The sequence below is a fragment of the Nycticebus coucang genome, chromosome 22 (assembly GCF_027406575.1).
Source record: "Nycticebus coucang isolate mNycCou1 chromosome 22, mNycCou1.pri, whole genome shotgun sequence".
NCBI classification, from domain to species: Eukaryota; Metazoa; Chordata; class Mammalia; order Primates; family Lorisidae; genus Nycticebus; species Nycticebus coucang.
Genome location: NC_069801.1, coordinates 26,142,434 through 26,166,138, shown reverse-complemented (window position 1 = coordinate 26,166,138; position 23,705 = coordinate 26,142,434). Strand labels below are relative to the sequence as shown.

General features: G+C 42.8%; 1 protein-coding gene and 1 long non-coding RNA gene across 5 annotated transcripts in view; both read right to left on the bottom strand.

Annotated features, from left to right (window-relative positions):
• Positions 1–1,352: 1,352 nt before the first annotated feature.
• Positions 1,353–6,278, bottom strand: LOC128575565 (uncharacterized). The gene is made up of 2 exons (XR_008377030.1): positions 4,355–6,278; positions 1,353–4,297 (listed from the first exon to the last, which is right to left on the bottom strand). It is a non-coding gene; the product is annotated as an uncharacterized LOC128575565 (long non-coding RNA).
• Positions 6,279–17,926: 11,648 nt separating this feature from the next.
• The window catches only part of ZBTB8A (zinc finger and BTB domain containing 8A), a 47,575-nt gene continuing 41,796 nt past the window's right edge, over positions 17,927–23,705 (bottom strand). For all 4 annotated transcript variants that reach the window (XM_053577326.1, XM_053577324.1, XM_053577325.1 and 1 more), the window contains 2 exons: positions 23,293–23,462; positions 17,927–19,247 (listed from right to left, as the gene is read on the bottom strand). In XM_053577326.1, the coding sequence (XP_053433301.1) occupies positions 18,915–19,247; positions 23,293–23,462 (503 nt within the window). In that variant the 3' untranslated portion in view covers positions 17,927–18,914. The remainder of the gene's footprint in view (positions 19,248–23,292; positions 23,463–23,705) is intronic.

The window sequence follows — 23,705 nt, the reverse complement described above, 5'->3', positions numbered from 1 at the left end:
CTTTTAGAAAGGAAAAACAATTTTTGTCTTCAACACATATCTAGGTCTCCACTATATAAAACATTTTTGCAGATGCTTTCACTTGGAAAATATCACCCATTTATCTTTCAAGCAATTTTATATGCAGTACATTTGTTCCACATTTTATTAATTACACCATCTGCCTTTAAGGGGCAGATTTGGGATTTCAGACTCTGTTCAATATATCTGTATAAACACCCTTCAGTATATGATGGATCACTTGACTCAAGTAATAATCCTCTGAGGTGAGTACAACAGTTGTCGTTTTTTTATATAAGGAAACACTTAGCATTTGGATGATATTTGTAAGGTGTGACTTTAAAGAAGATGGCTGGCAAAGACGGTTCAATTTTCTCTGATAGTCTAGAAGTACAAAAGGTCCAACGTGAGGGAGAGTGAGATTCCATCATTACTAAAAAATAGAGAAACTAGGCGGGCTTAATGACCTACCCCTGTAGTCCCAGCTACTTGGGAGCCTAGGATCTCTTGAACCCAGGAGTTTGAGGTTGCTGTGCACTGTGATGCCATGGCACTCTACCCAGCGTGACAGAGCGAGACTCTGTCTCAAAAAAAAGTTCAAAAAGGGCGGCACCTGTGGCTCAAAGGAGTAGGGCGCCGGGTCCATATGCCGGAGGTAGCGGGTTCAAGCCCAGCCCTGGCCAAAAACTGCAAAAAAAAAAGTTCAAAAAGCAGGCTCAGCGCTCATAGCACAGTGGTTATGGCGTCAGCCACATACACAGAGGTGGGCGGGTTTGAAGCCATCCCAGGCCTGCTAAACAATGACAACTGCAACAAAAAATAGCTGGGTGTTGAGGTAGGCGCCTGTAGTCCCAGCTACTTGGGAGGCTGAGGCAAGAGTTTGAGGTTGCTGTGAGCTGTGATGCTATAGCACTCTACCAAGGGTGACATAGACTCTGTCTCAAAAAAAATAAAAGTTCAAAAAGTAATTTATTGATTTATTTAAATCAAAAAAATTAGCTGTAGGGCAGCTCCTGTGGCTCAAAGGAGTAGGGCACTGGCCCCTTATGCTGGAGGTGGTGGGTTCAAACCCAGCCCTGGCCAAAACTACAAAAAAAAAAAAAGCTGTAGAATCACCTGGTTTACTAGAAGAGTGGATTTCCACTCTCCTCCACCCCCATGCCAAATAATATAACTGTGTATAAGCATTATGGACATTACGGTCATGGGCTTAAATCCTGACTTATCATTAACCAGCTGTATGACTTTGGGAAATTTTTTTAACCTCCTCTGTGACTCAGTTTTCTCATCTCTAAAATGGGGATAATGACTATTCACAGACCAACCCTCCCCATTACTAGAGCAGTTAGGAATTTTCTTTTTTTTTGAGACAGAGTCTCACTATGTTGCCCACAGTAGAGTGCTGAGGTGCCACAGCTCACAGCAACCTCAAACTCCTGGGCCCAAACGATTTCCTTGCCTCGGCCTCCCAATTAGCTGGGACCACAGGCACCTGCCACAATGCCCAGCCATTGTTTTGCTGCAGTTGTCATTGTTGCCTCGCTGGCCCAGCCCAGGTTCAAACCTGTCAACTTCAGTGTATGTGGCTGGTACTGTAACAACTGTGCTACGGGTGCCGAGCCAAGAATTTTTTCTAAGATGAGAAAGGGAGTAATTTTGGAATTTTAACACTACTGTTCTAATGTTTTCTATTTTGAGGATATTGAGTGGTATAATTAATAGTACAAATGAGTCATCACTGGGGTTCAGATCTTCTGCCACTTAGTAACTGCACTTTGGGCATATTAACCTCTGTGCCTTCATTTCTTTATCTTAAGTGGCTATGATAATAGTACTTACAGGGTTGAGAAGATCAAACGAATGTATACACATAAAGCTTTCACTGCAGTATCTGATATACAGGGTGGCCATAATGTTCATGTGCAATTTCAAATGGTGTGCAATATAAAATTGCACATGAACTTTATGGCCTCCCTGTATAGTAAATGCTCAATAAATTTATTTTCATGAGGATAAATGTAAACACTACAAACTGCTCTCCCCCTTAATTCTGAACTAGGTCCCCAGTGCTTGGTAAGGTGGTATAACTCTCACTTGGGAGCCAGTGCCGTTTCTCGGTTTACTAACAAGGGCAAGGAAAGTCACTCCTTTCTGCTGCTCCCTCTCCTTTAAATTTATTTTCCTTCTACTTTTCCACTTGCAGATTTTTCTGCTGTGTGTTAATCTTGCTTACTTTCTCCTGTATCTTTGTTGAGCATTTGTGTTCAAAAGCCTGCATCTCCTTTTCCAGCCAATTGCCGTTATAGGAGCTCCCATCCATTTATCATACCTTCCCAATTCCCTTGCAGCTTATGGTATTAAACATTCCAGGGGTGTATCACAAAGAAAAATGATGAACAGGCCGGGCGTGGTAGCTCACGCCTGTAGTCCCAGCACTGTGGGAGGCTGAGGCGGGTGGATTGCCTGAGCTCAGAGGTTTGAGACCAGTATGAGCAGCAGTGAGCCAGAGTAAGACCCCGTCTCTACTAACATCAAAAATAGCCAGGCGTTGTGGTGGGCGTCTGTAATCCCAGCTACTGGGGAGATAAGGGGGGCAGAGCATCGCTAGAGGAAGAACATTTAAAAAAAGAAAGAAAATGAACAACAACAAAAAAGAATACTTCAAACAAAGAAGAATGAACAAGCAAGCTGAAATTAAAAATAAAAAGAAATGATGAACAAATCATTGGGGAACTTTGTTTCCACCTTTATTGCTCCTTTGGCTTCTCCAGGGTCTTGTCTTGCTATCACTGCAGACCACTGTCATCGAGCAGCAAAGGTCATGCCACACATCTCACCGGTTCCTACCTTTGAATTTTTGCCTAGATTATTTTTTCTTTTCTGTTTTGTTAACAGCTTTATTGAGATGTAATTCACTAGCATACAATTCGCCCATTTAAAATGTACAGCTCAGTGTTTTTAGTATATTCAGTTGTGCAGCCATCACCACAATCAACATTAGAAGATTTTTACCCCTAAAAGAAAATCTTACCCTTTACCATTCATCCCCCATTCCTCACATCCATTCCAGCCCTAGGCAACCGCTAGTTTACTTTCTGATCTCTAGATTTGTTTGCTGTCTGGATTGTGTCTTACCTGCCAATCTTGTCTTCTTTCAATGCACCAGGAAACTCATTTTTTTTCCTTTGAGACTTGAGTCTCACTATGTCACCCTGGGTAGGGTGCCCTGGTGTCACAGCTCACAGCAACCTCAAACTCCTGGGCTCAAGGGATTCTTTTGCCTCAGCTTCCCAAGTAGTGGCACTCCAGGCACCCGCCACAATGTCTGGCTATTTTTTGTTGCAGTTGTCGTTCAGCTGGCCCAGGCCGGGTTCAAACCCCAGTCTCGGTGTATGTGGCTGGCACTGTAACAGTATGGTGCTGAGCCAGGAAACTCATCTCTTAGAAGCCATCTGGACTCATGCCACTTGCTTGATCCCTGTTTTACTGGGCTTTCTCAGTTATAGTGAAATACTTAGGCCAAATTTTAGATTGATGGATACATTGCTGCATACAGTTACATAAGCCAATTAATATATATAGTCTGCACTCCCTTTTTATTTATTTGCTTTCTTTTTTTTTGCAGTTTTTGGCTGGGGCTGGGTTTGAACCTGCCACTTCTGGTATATGGGGCCAGCGCCCTACTCCTTTGAGCCACAGGTACCGCCCTTCACTCCCCTTTTATTTTTTATTTTTGTTTTTTTTTGGGGGGGTGTGGTTTGCAGTTTTTTGGCCAGGGCTGGGCTTGAACCCGCCACCTTTGGTATATGGGGCTGGTGCCCTACTCCTTTGAGCCACAGGTGCTGCCCTCCACTTCCTTTTAAATTGCCAGCACGTTAAGGAGCAAGGGAACTGACTTCTAGCTATTTTATATACTTTCTTTGAGCCTTCTGTCTCTAGTGATCTGTTAGTGATAGCAGGTCTTCTTTTTATTATTATTATTATTTTTTTTTTTTTGAGACAGAGTATCCCTTTTCACCCTTGGTAGAGTGCTGTGAGTTCATAGGTCACAGTAACCTCAAACTCCTGAGCTTAAATGATTCTCTTGCCTCAGCCTCCTGAGTAGCTGGGACTACAGGCACCTCCCATGACGCCCTGCTATTTTTAGAGACAAGGTCTTGCCCTGGCTCAGGCTGGTCTCAAACTCCTGAGCTCAGACAATCCACCCACATTGGCCTCCCCGAATGCTGGGATTGCAGGTGTCAGCTGCTGTGCCTGGCCCGGGTCTTCCTGATTACAAAGCCCCTGGTGGCAATTTCTTTAGGGATTATTTTTTATTTTTATTTATTTTTTAATTTTTTTATTAAATCATAACTGTATACAATGGATTATTTTTTATTTTTATTTTTCTTATTTTTGAGGCAGGATCTCACTCTTGTCCCTGCTAGATTGCTGTGTCTAGCCTAGCTTGTCACAACTACAAGCAATCCTGCCTCAGCCTCCTGAGTAGCTGTGACAGCAGATGCCCACCACCACACCCAGCTAAATTTTCTATTTTTAGTAGAGAGTGGGGTCTCCCTCTTGTTCAGGCTGAGCTGGAACTCCTGTGCTCAAGCCATCCTCCTGCCTCAGCCTCCCAGAGTACTAGGATTAAAGGCAGGAGCCACTATGCCTGAAGGAGATGATCCTTTATGTCATGTTTTCATTTCTGTTTTAAGTTTTTTAGTTTTTTTTTTTCATGTTTTCATTTCTAAGTTCCATGTTCTTTATTTATGTCATTAGTGCCCTTATCCCATTACTCCCCAAATGGAATTGCCTTATACTTCTCCACACTTCCATTCCCTGAACTCAATAACTTTAAGTTTCTCTTTATTGTATTAACTCTTTTTCCTTCATTGCTGTAGTAGTCTCCTAACTAGATATCCTTTTCATTATTTAAGGCATACCTCAAAATCATCTATTTTTTTTTTTGTAGAGACAGAGTCTCACTTTATGGCCCTCGGTAGAGTGCTGTGGCCTCACACAGCTCACAGCAACCTCCAACTCCTGGGCTTAAACGATTCTCTTGCCTCAGCCTCCCGAGTAGCTGGGACTACAGGCGCCCGCCACAACGTCCGGCTACATCTATTATTTTTTTTAGAGACAGTATTACCTTGTCGCCTTCGGTAGAGTGCTGTGGTGTCACAGCTCACAGCAACCTCCAGCTCTAGGGCTTAGGCTATTCTCTTGCCTCAGCCTCCCAAGTAGCTGGGACTACAGGTGCTCACCACAATGCCTGGCTATTTTTGGAGATGTGGTCTTGCTCTGGCTCAGGCTGGTCTTGAACTCTTGAGCTTAGGCAATTCACCCACCTGGGCCTCCAGATTTTTAAAAAATCAGCATTTATGGGTGGCCCCTGTGGCTCAGTGAGCAGGGCTCTGGCCCCATATACGGAGGGCGGGGGGTTCAAACCCAGCCCCAGCCAAATTGCAACAAAGAATAGCCAGGCATTGTGGCGAGCACCTGTAGTCCCAGCTACTTGGGAGGCTGAGGCAAGAGAATCACCTAAGCCTGAGAGCTGGAGGTTGCTGTCAGCTGTGATGTTACAGCACTCTACTGAGGGTGACAAAGTGAGACTGTCTCTAAAAAAAAATAATAATAATAAATCTGCATTTATGTTATTTTATTCACTTGTATGCAAAGATAAAGTTAATAAACGTTATATACACCCTGTCTAAATTATTTGTCTGAATTCCATTTAGGGATCTGGATTCAAATGATAGCTACCAGGGTATTGGTTGAATGAATAAATGGATTTACTTCTGGCTCTTGCTGTTTTCTATCTTGCATCATAATGGACCGTATATGTGTTACCTACCCAGCTGGAACGTAAATTCCTCCAGGACTCCCATTTCATTCCTCTGCCTTGCATGTGGTAGGTTCCATAAGTCGCGTAAATGCTTCACTTTATAATACGTGGATATTTATCATGTTCTGCATAAAGGTAGGAGCCAAGGCCTCTGGTTCTAGGTTCCTTATAACCTCCTAATTCTTTGAGCTTGGCCAAAGCCTTAGTTTTCTGTGAAGTGGACATAATAGAAGTAGTACGTACCTTACAGGTCTGTCAGATTAAAACATCTGTTTAGTGTTCTTAGAGAGGTATGACCTCAAAAAGGAAGGAAGGGGAGAAGAGAAGAAAAAAGGAAGTTGAGAGGAAAGGAAGGCACCATCTGGGTAAACTAGAAGGTCGGTGAGGTGCGTCTGGGTCACTTCCAAGAAGGGGGTGGTTTTCTTCCACCAGGCGCCCGGGTTCCGCCCCGGAGGTTCCTATTGGCTTCACCGCAGACTCCTGGAGCGCCGAAGGATCTTATTGGCTGCCGGCTCGGTCCCCTGCAACAGGCTGGGGGAGCAGAGGGCAAGGGAGACTACAAGGACTCAAAGGCTGTAGGGCGCTGTGTCACACAGAGCACCGCCTAATAACTTCTCCCAGAGAGCGAATGAGATGCGCTAGCTGTCAGCAATAGGTGACGGCCTTAGGCACCGCCCCCATCCCCGGGCCGGCTGAGTAGGTTCGGGTTCGAGTTTCCACTGTCCGAGTAGCAGCGCGGCCACTGGGTCAGCCATTCAAATTCTCAAGCCTCCGCTTCCTCTTGTTTTAATTGGGGAAGGTGCTGGGATCTGGTTGGTACCTGGCAAATGCGTGATTTTTATTAGGCGCCCACTACGAACCACAGAGAATTTTCGATTTCCCCCACCCCCAGAATTGAGATTAAGGGGTGTCTAGTAGGTCCAAAGCCTCTTTGAAGGTCTAAGATGCCATACTGTGAATAACTTCAGGGAAAGTAGTTGTGGGAAAACAGTGAAAAGGAAAAGAAAGGTTACTACCCCATAATCCATTTCACTGGTGAAATCTTCCCTGAAAGTAAGAAATACTGGAGTAAAATAAGGCTTGTCACTTGCCTGAAGGTGATGTGTGATATCTGTTGTTTAAGGAAAAGAAACCCAGTCTTTCATTTTTTTTTTTTTTTTTTTGTAGAGACAGAGTCTCACTTTATGGCCCTTGGTAGAGTGCCGTGGCCTCACAACAGCTCACAGCAACCTCTAACTCTTGGGCTTACGCGATTCTCTTGCTCTCTTGCCTCAGCCTCCCGAGTAGCTGGGACTACAGGCGCCCGCCACAACGCCCGGCTATTTTTTGGTTGCAGTTCGGCCGGGGCTGGGTTTGAACCCGCCACCCTCAGTATATGGGGCCGGCGCCTTACCGACTGAGCCACAGGCGCCGCCCAAGTTTTGTCAATTTAAATGCAAAACAAAAGGCACAATATCTATTTTTACTTTATTTCAAACATGTAATTTTTTTGAATTAGGCAAAAAAGTGCCATTTCCTACTGGAAGAAAGTCTTTTTTGTGGGAGATTGAAAGAAATATGTCATGTTGTAAATATAATCTTAAAAGTCAGAATGAGGGTACATGTGAAATTTACTAAATGTGGAATATAAATGTCTTAACAGAGTAAGAAAATGCCGCGAAGGCTATGTTAACTAGTTTGATGAAAATATCTCAAATTGTATATAAAACCAGCACATTATACCCCATGATTGCATTAATGTATGCAGCTATGATTTAATAAAAAGTCAGAATGAGAATGGTATTCTATTCAAAAGTCATGTTTTATATCCAACTTTTTAAAAAATTTATTTATTTATTTGAGACAGAGACTCACTATGTCGCCCTTGGTAGAGTGCTGTAGTGTCACAGCTCACAGCAACCTCAAACTTTTGGGCTTAAGCAATCCTCTTGCCTTAGCCTCTGAGGTAGCTGGGACTACAGGTGCCTGACACAAGGCCTGGCTATTTTTTTGTCGTTGTCATTGTTGTTCAGCGGGGCCGGGCAATGTTTGAACCCACTAGCCCCAGTGTATGTGGCTGGCACGCTAACCACTGAGCTACAGGTGCTGAGCCTGGGATTCATTCTTAAATAAAAGTGGTTATGTTATACATCTATATTTATTATTTATGACACAGAGCCTCACTTGTCACCTTTGGTAGAGTGCCAGGGTGTCACAGCTCACAGCAACCTCAAACTCTTGGGTTCAAGTGATTCTCTTGCCTTAGCCTCCCGAGTAACTGGAATTACAGGTATCAGCCACAACACCCGGCTATTTTTAGAGATGGTGTCTCACTGTGGCTCAGACTGGTGTCAAACTCATGAACTCAGTGCGATTCACCTGTCGTGGCCTCCCAGAGGGCTAGGATTACTGGCGTGAGCCACCACGCCTGGCCTAATGACTTATTACTTGCTGTATATTTTATATTTATTCTGGACTCTGGCAATGATGTTAGACAAAAAGCAAATTCAAGCCATTTTCTTATTCGAGTTCAAAATGGGTCATAGAGCAGCACGGAGAACTTACAGCATCAAGAGTGCATTTGGACCAGGAACTGCTAATGAACATACAGTGCAGTGGTGGTTCAAGAAGTTTTGCAAAAAGATGAGAGCCTTGAAGATGAGGAGTGTGGTGGCCAGCCATCAGAAGTTGACAACGACCAATTGAGAGAAATCATAGAAGCTGATTCTCTAACAATTGCAGAACTCAACATCGACTATTCTACAGTTATTCAGAATTTAAAGCAAATTGCAAAGGTGAAAAAGCTTGGTAGGTGGGTGCCTCACAAGCTGACCAAAAATTAAAGCAGTCATCATTTTCCAATGTCATCTTATTCTATGCAACCACAATGAACCATTTCTCAAACAAAAAAGAACCATTTCAAATCGGGTGGGATGCGCAATTAAAAGTGTAGTCATGGGCGGCGCCTGTAGCTCAGTGAGTAGGGCGTCGACCCCATATACCAAGGGTGGTGGGTTCAAACCCGGCCCTGGCCAAATTGCAACAAAAAAATAGCCGGGCGTTGTGGTGGGTACCTGTAGTCCTAGCTACTCACGAGGCTGAGGCAAGAGAATCACCTAAGCCCAAGAGCTGGAGGTTGCTGTGAGCTGTGAAAGCACAGCACTCTACCACGTGTGACAAAGTGAGACTGTCTCTAAAAAAAAAGCGGATTTCATATGACAACTGGCAACCACCAGCTCAGTGGATGGACCTGACAGGAACCTCCAATGCACTTCCTAAAGCCAAACTGGTACCCAAAAAACACGGTCGCTGTTTGGTGGTCTGCTTCTAGTTTGAACCACTACAGCTTTCTGAATCCTGGCAAAACCAATTATATCCGTGAAGTCTGCTCAGCAAATCCATGAGAAGTACTGAAAACTGCAATGCCTGCAGCCAGCATTGATCAACAGAAGGGCCCAATTATCCTCCACAACAACACCTGTACATCCCACAACCAATCCTTTAGAAGTTCAATAAATTGGGTGTGAAGTTTTGCCTCATCTGCCATATTCACCTGACCTGTCAACAAACAACTACCACTTCTTCAAGTGTCTCAACAACTCTTTGCAGGGAAAATGATTCCATAACCAGCAGGATCCAGAAACGGCTTTCCAAGAGTTTGAGGAATCCAGAAACACTGATTTTTATGCTATAGGAATAAACAAACTTTTTCCATTGGCAACAATGTGTTGATTGTAATAGTTCCTATTTTGATTAATAAAAATGTGTTTGAGGCAGTGCCCATAGCTCAGTGGGTAGGGCACCGGCCACATATACTGAGGCTGGTGGGTTCGAACCCAGCCTGGGCCAACTAAAACAACAATGACAACTGCAACAACAACAAAAAATAGCCAGGTGTTGTGGCAGGCGCCTGTAGTCCCAGCTACTTGGGAGGCTGAGGCAAGAGAATTGCTTAAGCCCAAGAGTTTGAGGTGGTTGTGAGCTATGACGCCACGGCACTCTACCCAGAGCGAGAGCTTGAGACTCTGTCTCAAAAAATAAGAAAAAAAAGTGTTGGCTCAACACCTGTGTGACAAGCGGCTAAGTCACTAGCGACATACACCTAAGCTGGTGGGTTCTAATACAGCCTGGGCCCACCAAACAACGACAGCTGCAACAGAAAAATAGTTGGGGCGTTGGAGCAGGTGTCTGTAGTCCCAGCTACTTGTGAGGTGGAGGCAGGAGAATCGCTTGAGCCCAGGAGTTGGAGGTTGCTGTGAGCTGTGATGCCACAGCACTCTACCCAGGGCGACAGCTTGAGGCTGTCTCAAAAAAAAAAAAAAAAAAAGAAAGAAAGAAAAAGAAAAAATGTTTGAGCCTAGTTATAATAATTTAAAATTCATGATCCAAACCTACAATTACTTCTGCACCATCCTAAATCCTTACACCACCTGACATTCTGATTTGCCTAGGCATCTATAATTTTTAAAGCTCCACAGGTGTTTCTAATGTTAGCCAAAGTTGAGAAGACCTGGTCTAGGCAGAAGTCTTAACTTCTTTTTTTCCCCCTTAAGTCATCCTTTAAAAGAATCAAGTAGTTGTGGCTTGGCACCTGTAGCACAGTGGTTACAGCGCCAGCCTCATACACCGAGGGTGGTGGGTTCAAACCTGGTCCAGGCCAGATAAACAACAACAAAAATAGCTAGGTGTTGTGGCAGGTGCCTTATAGTCCCAGCTACTTGGGAGGCTGAGGCAAGAGAATCGCTTAAGCCCAAGAGTTTGAGGTTGCTGTGAGCTGTAACACCACAGCACTCTCTCGAGGGCAACATAGTGAGACTGTCTCAAAAAAATAAAATAAAGGGGCGGCTCCTGTGGCTCAGCGGGTAGGGCGCCGGTCCCATATGCCGGAGGTGGCGGGTTCAAACCCAGCCCCGGCCAAAAAAAAAAAAAATAAAATAAAATAAAAATAAAAAAAGAATTAAGTAGTTGTAAGTAATACTGACAAGGAAATAAAACATATTCCCAGTGGAAAATCAAGAAATTACATAATGGAATTGTGTATCTGGAAATCTAAAAGACCAAAGCAGACCAAATATATAAAAGCTGTATTCAATATAATCATGGTTGCAAATGACCTTATCAAGCCCAAAGGCAAAGAGGTGACTGGCACTTCCCTGGTGTTTGTGTTCCTATTTAAAGGTTATAAAGTAATCCCAGCACTCTGGGAGGCTAAGGTGGGCGAATTGCCTGAGCTTGTGAGTTGAGACCAGCCTGAGCTAGTGCAAGACCCTGTCTCTAAAAATAGCTGGGCGTTGTGGCAGGCACTTGTAATCCCAGCTACTCAGGAGGCTGAAGCAAGAGGATCACTTGAGTCCAAGAGTCTCTAAAAATAGACAGGTATTGTGGGGGGCACTTGTAGTCCCAGCTACTTAGGAGGCTGAGGCAAGAGAATCACTTGAGCCCAAGAGTCAGAGGTTGCTGTGAGCTATGATGCCTACCAGGGCAACAAAGTGAGACTCTGTCACAAAAAAAAAAGGTGATAAAGTATGCAATGGCTTTCGCTAATGTGGAAAAGCGAAAGGGAATGAGAAAAGTAATTTATCATCCTATATAAGTACTTTCAAAATATTTTGACTTCAAGAATCCCTTTGTTTCTCTTGCCGTGTATAATTTATTATTTATTAACTTTATACTTAAATATTTGCCTTTTAGTTGGGTTAATTACAGTTCTGTAGGGAGAAGGCTGACATGAAAATAAAATTTACAGATTCTCTTTGGATTTCATTTTTATGGTCTATTCATGGCTCCATTAGCATGAACAGTTAAGAAACTCCTGTATCAAAATAAAATATTAATTATACTTCACAATATATGTATAAAACAACTGGCTAAATACTGCCATTTCTGTGATAATCTGAATTTTATCATTAAAAGTCTTGTAACTAAAGTCACATCCTTTACGTGACATTTATTCTGATAGGATTTATCCACATACAATAGTGTCAGCTTTAAAACAATTGACTGTTATTTGTATAAAAGCATCTTGTAAAATAGGGTGATACACAATACACCTCAGTGAATTAAGTTGATGTTGTAGGATTCAGAAAACCTGATCATTCTAATTCCTACTTTTGACATTGTTTCATTGAGTTGTCTTAGGTAGGCCATTTTACCATTCTGGGCCTCAGTTTCTTTATCTCCCGTGTGGGATAATGTCCTATTTCATAAATATGTAAAGAGTAACATAAAAGTTATTAAACACTTTGCAAATATAAAATGCTTTATAAATGATAAATAGTAATACTGATACATACACTCTATTATAAAGTAACATAGAACTTTCTATTTATAATTTAAAGTTTGGTCCTTCTGTACCTAATATTATCACCCTTCCCAGTTAAACACATCTTCTTTCGGTGTACTGCTTTTAGTAATTTTCCATGCTACTAAATTTAGGACTCAAAAATATATTTTTAAAAAGCAATATGAGTGGAAATTTTGATATATCTTGGCAAGACTTAGAAAAAAACTTTACACCTATGGTGCATCTTAGAATGGGTACAGGCGAAACTTACTAAAGACAGAATACAAATGTCTACAGACAATAACTAAGAAAATGCCATGAAGGCTACATTGAACAGTTTGATGAGAATATTTCAGATTGTATATGAAACCAGCACATTGTACCCCTTGATTGCACTAATGTACACAGCTATGATTTAACAATAAAAAAAAAACTTTAATGATTTGGGTTCTAAGCTTATAAATAATTGAAACACCAAACTTTTTTTCATCCATTAAACAGTAACTTGGCCAAGTAAAATGCACTGTTTTGATTGCATTACTCAAAAATGTAAAGTTGAAAAATACGTTATTAAAAAATCTTAAGATCTTGGGGACAGCACCTGTGGCTCAAAGAGTAGGGCGCCAGCCCCACATGCTGGAGGTGGCGGGTTCAAACCCAGCCCCAGCCATAAACTGCAAAAAAAAAAAAATAGCAGGGCATTGTGGTGGGTGCCTGTAGTCCCAGCCACTTGGGAGGCAGAGGCAGAGGCTTGAGCCCAGGAGTTGGAGGTTGCTGTGAGCTGTGATGCCACAGTACTCTACCCAGGGCAACAGCTTGAGGCTGTCTCAAAAAAAAAAAAAAAAAAAATTAAGATCAGCTTGGTGCCCATAGCTCAGTGAATAGGGTGCCGACCACATACACTGAGGCTGGTGGGTTCGAACCCGGCCTGGGCCAGTTAAACAACAATGACAACTGCAACAAAAAAATAGCCAGGCTTTGTGGCAGGCGCCTGTAGTCCCAGTTACTTGGGAGGCTGAGGCAAGAGAATCACTTAAGGCCATGAGTTTGAGGTTGCTGTTAGCTGTGACACCACAGCACTCTACCCAGGGCGACAGCTTGAGACTCTGTCTCAAAAAAAAAAACCAAAAACTTAAGATCTGGTAACTATGGGAGGAACATCATATGCTAAGGATATGATTTTATGATCTGTTTCACTAGGACCTGCTTCTAAGCACAGTAAATAACAGGAGAAACCAAGTGAAGCCACCATGCTGAAATGGAATTCATGAAGTTAGCTAGTCCCATGGTTTTCAATGTTGTGCTCTTTTGAGTTGTGCAAAAGTGTCTGGGGAAAGACTCATACAGGCCTTTAACCAGAGTTTCTCTGATTTTAGAGTTCATCCCTTAAAGTTGAGCCTCTTTATGAAACAATTCATTTGAAGAGTTTCTTGGGTTAAAAAAAAAAAAAGTCTTTTAATTAAACTGCTGATCTAATCCATTTTGCTTCTGTTGGTTAGCTACCAGGCATGACTGCAGTGGTGCTTTATTTTTATAAAACTTCATCCTATCAACCAGACTCTCTTGAGGACAATAGAGTTAGAAGGGCATTCAGAAACTGATAAACAATATTCCTCTAAGAGCAAACTTTGGTTTAACCAACTCCAATTATTTTTCTGATGTTAAAAAAAAAAGTCCTTGGCATAAATAAAGCTTATTCCAACAGATTATACAGCTATGTAACATTTTCTTACATTCAAAAGCCAAAAAATTCAATTTTCTCAGAAATCATCAATAGACAGTTTCACGCTAGAAAATAATTGGTCTCTAAAGTCTTAGATACATATGATAACTGGAGTCATTATTTACAATTTACAAACATGTCTTAAATGTTCTTCTTCTATGATGCTAAAATGATAGAACAGATGCTCTGTCTACTTTGGTGAACTTGATAGCTGTATTGTAGAGATTGATGCTTGTTATAAACAATTATGAGAAAGCATTATTTCTGGAAAGGCAATTACAACTGTTGGTGGCACTGCACTCAGGGACTTTGCTGACATTCATGCTGAGGTATGCAAAATGTGCATGCAGGAGAAAGTAGCATAAAGAAACATTTAGATCATAGACTAAAGTGCATTAGAGTATATACATGCAAGCACTACTTCATTTCTAGGAATAAAGCTCAAATCAACCATTTTTCTTATTGGCCCCACAACTGAAAACCAGGTTATAATTTTGAAAAGTGTTAGTATCACTCTGGTAAGAGGACAGAATGACAAGTTTTACCTCCCTCATTCAGATACAATTTAATTGTTAGGAATCCTGATTTAGGAAGGTTCATACTTCGAGAAGAATGAATCCAATGTACTTCATTCTTGAAACAACTGGAAATTTGCCATCAGAGGAATCTTGAAAAAAAGTCTTACAATTAAGTACCATAAAACAAAGCAGTTGTTCATCTATTTATAAAAAAAGTTTTTTTATATTAACCATTTTGGCCCACAAATTGGTATCAAGGACAATCATTAATGAAAGATTGAAAGAAAATAACAGCATAAAAAGTATCATGTTGAGGTATGTCATGGCATTTAAAAATACAGAAAAATACATGGAGTCTCGCTATGTCACAATTAAATTATATCAAGCTTCATTGTGATAACTTGCAGAGACTTTTATGAAGTTCGGTTCTTCACTTCTGGTATTTACATTTTATCTTTAGAACTAAAATAAATACTTCCTGAATTCAGCTGTAATTTTGGAATGTTTCATAATTCATACCAGGGAGGAGTTTAAAATTTATTTTGTATCCTAGGAAAAAAGTTTGGATCGAAAATATATAAACAAGAGAGACAAAAATGCTCAAAGCATTTAAATGAGTATTTTGTTCAAATAATATTATAAATGTATATATAAATAACTTGACATAAAACATATCAATAGGTACTACAGGGACCTTACTATTTGAATTAATTCTAGATCAAGATATATTATTGATGGCCAGGCACTGTAGCTCACGCCATGCCTGTAATCCTAACACTCTGGGAGGTCGAGGTGGAAGGACTATTTGAGTTTGGGAGTTCAAGACCAGCCCAAATAGCCAGGTGTTGTGGCAGGCACCTGTAGTCCCAGCTACTTGAGAGGCTGAGGCAAGAGAATCGCTTGAGCCCAAGGGTTTGAGTTTGCTGTGAGCTGTGATGCCACAGCTCTCTACAGAGGGCTGCATAGTGAGACTCTGTCTCAAAAATATAATATATAGAAATTAGGTGCAATGATGCGTGTCTATAGTTCAAGCTACTAGGGAGGCTGAGGCAGGAGGATCTCTTGAGCCCAGGAGTTTGAGGTTGCTATGAGCTATGATGATGCCACTGCATTCTACCCACCATGACAAAGTGAGACTCTAGCTCAAAAAAAAAAGACATATTGTTGACAAACCCAGCCCCGGCCAAAAAAAAAAAAGACATATTGTTGAAAATTATTAAAATCTTTGTTTATGGCCAGGTGAGGTGGCTCACACATGTAATCCTAGCACTCTGGGAGACCAAGGCGCGGGGAGGTGGTGTAGGGAGGGACAGGGAGAGATTGCCTGAACTCATGGGTTTGAGACCAGCTGAGCCAGAGCTACATCTCATCTCTAAAAATAGGTGGGCATTGTGGCAGGCACCTGTAGTCCCAGCTATTTGGAAGGCTGGGCAAGAGAATCGCTTAAGCCCAAGAGTTGGAGGTTGCTGTGACCTGTGATGCAACGGCACTCTACCAAGGGTGACATAGTGAGACTCTGTCTTAAAAAAAAAAAAAAAAAAAAAATTGGGCGGCACCTGTAGCTCAGTGAGTAAGGCACCAGTCCCATATACCAAGGGTGGCAGGTTCAAACCCAGCCCCGGCCGAACTGCAACAAAAAAATAGCTGGGCGTTGTGGCAGCTGCCTGTAGTCCCAGCTACTTGGGAGGCTGAGGCAAGAGAATCGCCTAAGCCCAGGAGTTGGAGGTTGCTGTGATGCTGTGAGGGTGAGGGTGAGGGCGACAAAAAAAAAAAAAAAAATTCTTTATTCATACTCTATTATTGCAGATTGGTGAAGTTTGACTTGAATTATTTGCCATTTCAGGAGATGTACCAGGAGACACAGTGAAAAAGGATTGTTTAAAATCAGACCACCCCCTCAAGAAATCAGAACTTGTTATCAGTTTTACACTTAAACCTTCTACCTTAATTTTCTCATTTATAAGTCAGAGATAGTATCTACCTTATTGATTAAGGGATAAAATATGTGAGAGAGCACTTTCTTTTTTTTTTTTTGCAGTTTTTACCCAGGGCTGGGTTTGAACCCGCCACTCTTGGCACATGGGGCCAGCGCCTACTCCTTGAGCCACAGGCGCTGCCTGAGAGAGAGCACTTTCTAAATATTATAGCACTATATAAATTAGAAATTATAAACCAGGCATCTTAGCTCACACCTGTAATCCTAGCACTCTGGGAGGCAGAGACGAACAGATTGCTTGAGCTCAGGAGTTCAAGACCAGCCTGGGCAAGAATGAGAGCCCATCTCTAACTAAAAATAGAAAAAACCTAGCCTGGTGTTGTGCCATGCACCTGTAGTCTCAGCTACTTAGGAAGCTGAGGCATGAGGACTGCTCGAGCCCAAGAGTTCGAGGTCGCTGTGAGCTACGATGCCACAGCACTCTACCCAGAGCGACAGAGTGAGATTCTGTCTCAAAAAAAAAAAAAAAGAAAGAAAAGAAAAAAAACTACTCTTACGTACTTATCTTATCAGGACTGGTTTGTTTTTCTTTAGAGAAGAAAACCACATTGACAAATCTTTTTCACAAACTACGTTGACTTGAAGGCAGTAATTGTTTCCTGCTTTAAAAAAAAACGATATCTGGGGCGGCGCCTGTGGCTCAGTGAGTAGGGCGCCGGCCCCATATGCCGAGGGTGGCGGGTTCAAACCCAGCCCTGGCCAAACTGCAATAAAAAAAAAAAAAAAAAAAAATAGCCGGGCGTTGTGGCGGGCGCCTACAGTCCCAGCTGCTGGGGAGGCTGAGGCAAGAGAATCGCGTAAGCCCAAGGGTAGAGGTTGCTGTGAGCCGTGTGACGCCACGGCACTCTACCCGAGGGTGGTACAGTGAGACTCTGTCTCTACAAAAAAAAAAAAAAACGATATCTGAGGATAATCTTTGTTCAGCTTCTACTTTAGGTTTCTTTTTTTTTTTAAACAATACTGACTAAACAGAATTTTTCTTTTTTCTTTTTTTTTTTTTTTTGGACAGTCTTATTATGTCGCCCTCGGTATAGTGCTGGCATCACAGCTCACAGCAACTTCAAACTCTTGGGCTTAAGCAATTCTCTTGCCTCAGCCTCCAAAGTAGCTGGAACTATAGGCACCCGCCACAATGCCCAGCTATTTTTTTTTTTTTTGGTTGTAGTTGTCATTTGGCAGGCCTGGGCTGGGTTAGAACCCGTCAGCTCCGGTGTATGTGGCTGGTGCCCTAGCCACAGACCTACAGGCGCCGAGCCTAGAGTATTATTTCTTGTTTTTTCTTGTAGAGACAGAGTCTCACTTTATGGCCCTCGGTAGAGTGCCGTGGCATCACACAGCTCACAGCAACCTCCAGCTCCTGGGCTTAAGCGATTCTCTTGCCTCAGCCTCCCGAGTAGCTGGGACTACAGGCGCCCGCCACAACGCCCGGCTAGAGTATTATTTCTTTTTTTTTTTTTGTAGAGACAGAGTCTCACTGTACCGCCCTCGGTAGAGTGCCAGGGCGTCACACGGCTCACAGCAACCTCTAACTCTTGGGCTTACGCGATTCTCTTGCCTCAGCCTCCCGAGCAGCTGGGACTACAGGCACCCGCCACAACGCCCGGCTATTTTTTTGTTGCAGTTTGGCCGGGGCTGGGTTTGAACCCGCCACCCTCAGCACATGGGGCCGGCGCCCTACTCACTGAGCCACAGGCGCCGCCCTAGAGTATTATTTCTTAATGACAAAAAATTTACAACATGAACTATTTCAAACATTTTATTCTTCTGCCATAATCCTATTCAGGATATCAGAATAATGATAGGTTGTATCAAATTTCAAGTCAACAGACTCATTAGTTTGGTCAGTTAGATTGCCAGACTCTTAAATGTGCTCTTCCCTGGTTCCTTGTGAAATTCAATATTGGTAGTATATGTATTTTTGAAACATCCTGAAATTGCCTTACATAAGGTTTGGCTGTGATCAATTTATCTAAAATATTTCCTTTGAAAAAATTTGCTATGTACATCTTCCAATATTAAAAGAAAAAAAGGGGCCGGGCACAGTGCCTCACATCTGCAATCCTAACACTCTGGGAGGCCAAGGCAGGTGGATTGCTTTAGCTCAGGAGTTCAAGACCAGTCTAAGTAAGAGTGAGACCTCATCTCTACTAAAAAAACAGAGAAACTAGCTGGGTCTAGTGGTGGACACCTGCAGTTCCAGCTACTCAGGGGGCTGATTAAGCCCAAGAGTTTGAGGTTGCTGTGAGCTACTCCATGGCACTCTGCCCAGGGTGAGAGTGAGACTATGTCAAAAAAAAAAAAAAGAAAAAAAGAAAAAGAAAAGGAAAAAGGTATTTCTGCAATAAAAGTAAGAGGATAATTTCATCCATCATGCCAAATCAAACTAGGTTTTTCTTTCCAATGCAGCAATGTATTTTAGGGCAACGAAGTTCGGAATGGATACAATGTTTAGAAAGCATGCAAGTTATATCACTTCATTTCTTTTAAGTCAGTATGATAAATTTGTTAACCAGACTCTGCCCATAGAGAGAGAGAGAGGAAGTCAATGTAAGTTGCAGACATGCAAGCTCTGTTGGTTCACGTTACGGCTACCTAATGTTGGGCTTTATTTCCTTTTCTTCTTCCTCTTCACTATCATCAACTTGTTGGATGACCAGATCAGCAGAGCCATCTTCTACAATCTCCACATAGGATCTATTCTCTTCTTCGCTCAAGTGCCATCTGGAATCCTTATCTCCATCTGATCGGGACATGAGATGTTGTTCAGCTTCCAAATCCATGGGGAGGCTGTCTATGCCAACTTCAGCAAGGCACTCATTACACAGTCTGTAGCGCCTGGTTCCCTCCTGCACCACTTGCCCTGTTAGATCAGTCACATGGCGTTTGCATTTTCTGCAGATGAGTTTACATGCCTGGTGAATCTGTGTAGAGATTTACATAGTGATAAAAACATGATTTTTTGGAAGTAGGGCAGTTTTACATTTGAGGTACCAGTTCATACATTTTTTTTTTTTTTTTTTTTTGAGACAGAGCCTCAAGCTGTCGCCCTGGGTAGAGTGCTGTGGCATCACAGGTCACAGCAACCTCCAACTCCTGGGCTCGAGCGATTTTCCTGCCTCTGCCTCCCAAGTAGCTGGGACTACAGGCGACCGCCACAATACCTGGCTATTTTTGGTTGCAGCCATCATTGTTTGGTGGGCCCAGGCTAGATTCGAACCCGCCAGCTCAGGTGTAGTGACTGGTGCCTTAGCCACTTGAGCCATAGGTGCCAAGCCCATAAACTTTTAAGATGTTTCAAAGCCATGCATTAAACCTAAATTAACATGTAATTCTTAAAGATCATGAGTTTTAGAGATAAATGATATCAGAGAAATATTAAACATTACATTTTTCTAAAAATGGGCTATCATGGTTTTTTTTTTTTTTGTGGAGACAGAGTCTCACTTTATGGCCCTCGGTAGAGTGCCGTGGCATTACACAGCTCACAGCAACCTCCAACTCCCAGGCTTAAGCGATTCTCTTGCCTCAGCCTCCCGAGTAGCTGGGACTACAGGCGCCCGCCACAATGCCCGGCTATATTTTTTGTTTTTTTTTTTTTTTTTTTTGGTTGCAGTTCAGCCGGGGCCGGGTTTGAACCCACCACCCTCGGCATATGGGGCCAGGGCCTTACCGACTGAGCCACAGGCGCCGCCTGGCTATCATGTTTTTATTATTAATATTACATAATTAATAATTTCACACGTCTCTTAATCCAATAGTATTTTGGTATCTGAGGTAAGAAAAGAATACCTTCCCATGACAATAATAATTCCAAACATCTTAATCCTTTTTTTTTTTTTTTTTTTTTGAGACAGAGCCTCAAGCTGTCACCCTGGGTAGAGTGCTGTGGCATCACAGCTCACAGCAGCCTCCAACTCCTAGGCTCAAGCGATTCTCCTGCCTCTGCCTCCCAAGTAGCTGGGACTACAGGCGCCCACCACAACGCCCGGCTATTTTTTAGTTGCAGCCATCATTGTTGTTTGGTGGGCCCAGGCTGGATTCGAACCCGCCAGCTCAGGTGTATGTGGTTGGCACCTTAGCCGCTTGAGCCACAAGCGCCAAGCCCAAACATCTTAATCCTTTATAAAACTCAAACAGGCCCTATTCCAAGCTTCATCTGTTTTCCTTCCAAAACCCTCCAAACCCTTCTCTATATTGACAGCTGTCCAGGATTTCAGAATGATGAAATCCCTTGACAGAAGCCAGAAATCCCTCTTGACTGGGGCCTGGGCCTCACTCCCTGACTTTCTCTAACTCTAAAGATGTCTGGATTAAAGCTGTCCCCTTACCTCTTAGGGCAGTTACACTAAAATTAAGAACACCCTGTCTCCTCTGGCCTGCCCTGAGAGTCCTTGTCCTCACCCCACCTTGTCTACAACTCAATATCCTCAACCACGTGTCAATATCCAGTCTAAGTGCCTCCTTCTCTTCTGTAACATGGCTGGGCTTCAATACTAACTTCATAAAGACTCTCAATAGCCTCAAAAACACCTTTAACGTAAACGTCCTTCAGGACCTTAACAACTTTGCCACCACAATGAAAAATGATCAGAAGATGGCTGGGTGTGGTGGCTCATGCCTATAATCCCAGCACTTAGGGGGCTGAGGTGGGAGTAGATGGGGGAGACAGGAGGGATCGCCTGAGCTCACAAGTTCGAGACCAACCTGAGCCAGAGCGAGACCCCCATCTCTAAAAAATAGCCAGGCTTTGCGGTGGACGCCTGTAGTCCCAGCTACTTGGGAGGCTGAGGTAAGATGATCACTTGAAGTCTGAGGTTGCTGTGAGCTAAGACAGCACGGCACTCTACCAAGGGTGATCAAATGAGATGTCTCAAAAACAAACAAAAAAACCATCAGAGGCTCCCTACCTTCAAGTCTTCTTCACTCTTTGAAAATATCTGTCTCTGTGTCCTACTCCTCATTTACTTATTTAAAAAGTTAATCACTGCCCCTCATTTACGTCTCGATAATTACTACTCTACAACTGATAGTTTTGGGGTTTTTCTCTAGAGACAAAGTCTCACTTAGTCGTCCTTGGTAGAGTGCTGTGGTGTCACAGCTCACAGCAACCTCAAAGTCTTGGGAGTAAGTGATTCTCTTGCCTTAGCCTCCCGAGTAGCTGGGACTACAGGCACCCGCCACAACGCCCAGCTATTTTTTTTTTTGTTGCAGTTCAGCCGGGGCCGGGTTTGAACCCGCCACCCTCGGTATATGGCGCCTTACTGACTGAGCCACAGGCGCCACCCATTGTCTGCTTGTTTTATTTCAGATTAATATGAGGGTAGAAATATTTAGGTTACATTGTTTTTGTTTCTAAGGTAAAGTTCAAGTTGCAGTTATCAATATATATCTGTTGATTAAATAAGTAGAAAGCAATTAGTGAAGAAATTGCCTTAAGTGGAGTGTTGTCTTTTAAAATTAAAGTTCTTATAAATGGAATAGAAAAAAAAATTTTTTTTAAATTTGAGATAGTCTCACTCTGTTGCCTTGGGTAAAGTGCCATGCTCACAGCAACTTCAAACTCCTGGGTTCAAGTGATCCTCTTGCCTCAGCTTCCTGAGTAGCTGGGACTACAGGTGCCTACCACAATGCCTGGCTAGTTTTTCTAGATTTAGTATAGATGGGGTCTCATTCTTGCTCAGGATGGCCTTGAACTCCTAAGCTCAAGTAATCCACCCAACATGGACTCCCAGAGTACTAGGATTACAGTCATAAGCCACCATACCCAGCCTTAGAAAAAAATGTTTGCTTCAAAAAGAATAGCAGAATAATTCCAATGTCACTGTCTTATTAAACTACAAGGGTATGGAACAGGAATTCCCTGAAGCTTTTCTGACTGCTGACAGAGAAAACTATTGCCCACCTTGCTCCCTTCCTTGAGGAAATTGTAGAGAAACTAGAGAGAGGCTAGAAAGGGAAGACAGTGGAGAGAGGTTGGACCAACAGCAACTAGACTGAGATCCTACCAGACAAGGGTTCAATAATCACTAGCACATGTGCAGTATTTGAAGTGGTGATTCTGATCTAGACACTTAAAACATTTATACAGTTTGTATTATGTCTTACTCTGAACAGACCAATATATAAAAACCTTCTAGATTTTAAAGTGAATTAAAATGAAAATATAAAATTATTTAGCATCAAAAGAATATCCCCTATTTCTAGGTCTCAAAGGAGAATAAAAAATATATATGTGTTGGGTGGCGCCTGTGGCTCAGTTGGTGGGGCGCCGGCCCCATATACCGAAGGTGGCGGGTTTGAACCCGGCCGCAGCCAAACTGCAACCAAAGAATAGCCGGGCGTTGTGGCGGGCGCCTGTGGTCTCAGCTGCTCGGGAGGCTGAGGCAAGAGAATCGCTTAGGCCCAGGAGTTGGAGGTTGCTGTGAGCTGTGTGAGGCCACGGCGCTCTACCGAGGGCCATGAGACTCTGTCTCTACAAAAAAAAAAAATATATATATATATATACATATATATGTGAAAAAAAATATATAGGGTGTGTGTGAAGTTACGCATTACGTACAAAGTAAAAACATTAAGTTTGAAGAATTTTTTAACTGGTAAATCAGATTTCTCAGTAAATCAGATTATCCTAAAGAAGATAAATGTACCGGGCGGCGCCTATGGTTCAGTCGGTAAGGTGCTGGCCCCATATACCGAGGGTGGCGGGTTCAAACCCGGCCCCGGCTGAACTGCAACCAAAAAATAGCTGGGCGTTGTGGCGGGCACCTGTAGTCCCAGCTACTCAGGAGGCTGAGGCAAGAGAATCGCTTAAGCCCAGGAGTTGGAGGTTGCTGTGAGCTGTGTGATGCCACGGCACTCTACCGAGGGCCATAAAGTGAGACTCTGTCTCTACCAAAAAGAAAAAAAAAAAGAAGATAAATGTACCTATTTCTTAGAAAGTAAAATGATGAAAAATCATATACATACTGTTCGGAAATGGCTACTTAGATGGTCTAGTCTGCTAAATCTTTTTCCACAAGCTTGACATGGATAAGGCCTTTCTCCTGTATGACAACGAAGGTGGCGCTTTAGGTCTGCCTTCCGCTTCACCACATGTGTGCAGTATGGGCACTTGAATCGCATCCTTGGCAGATCATCTGTCAAGAGACCGTAGGATGAAGTCATTGGAAAGTTTATCATAACAATTTTCATAACAGAAAGAATTGAAAAGGAGTTGGGAAGTCTAATCTTAGAAAGTTAGGAAAAATGGAGAGGAAAGAGATTTTATTAAGACTAGATTGTCTGGCTCGGCGCCTGTAGCTCAGCGCGCGGTTAGGGCGCCAGCCACATACACCGAGGCTGCGGGTTTGAACCTGCCACAATGCCCAGCTATTTTTTTG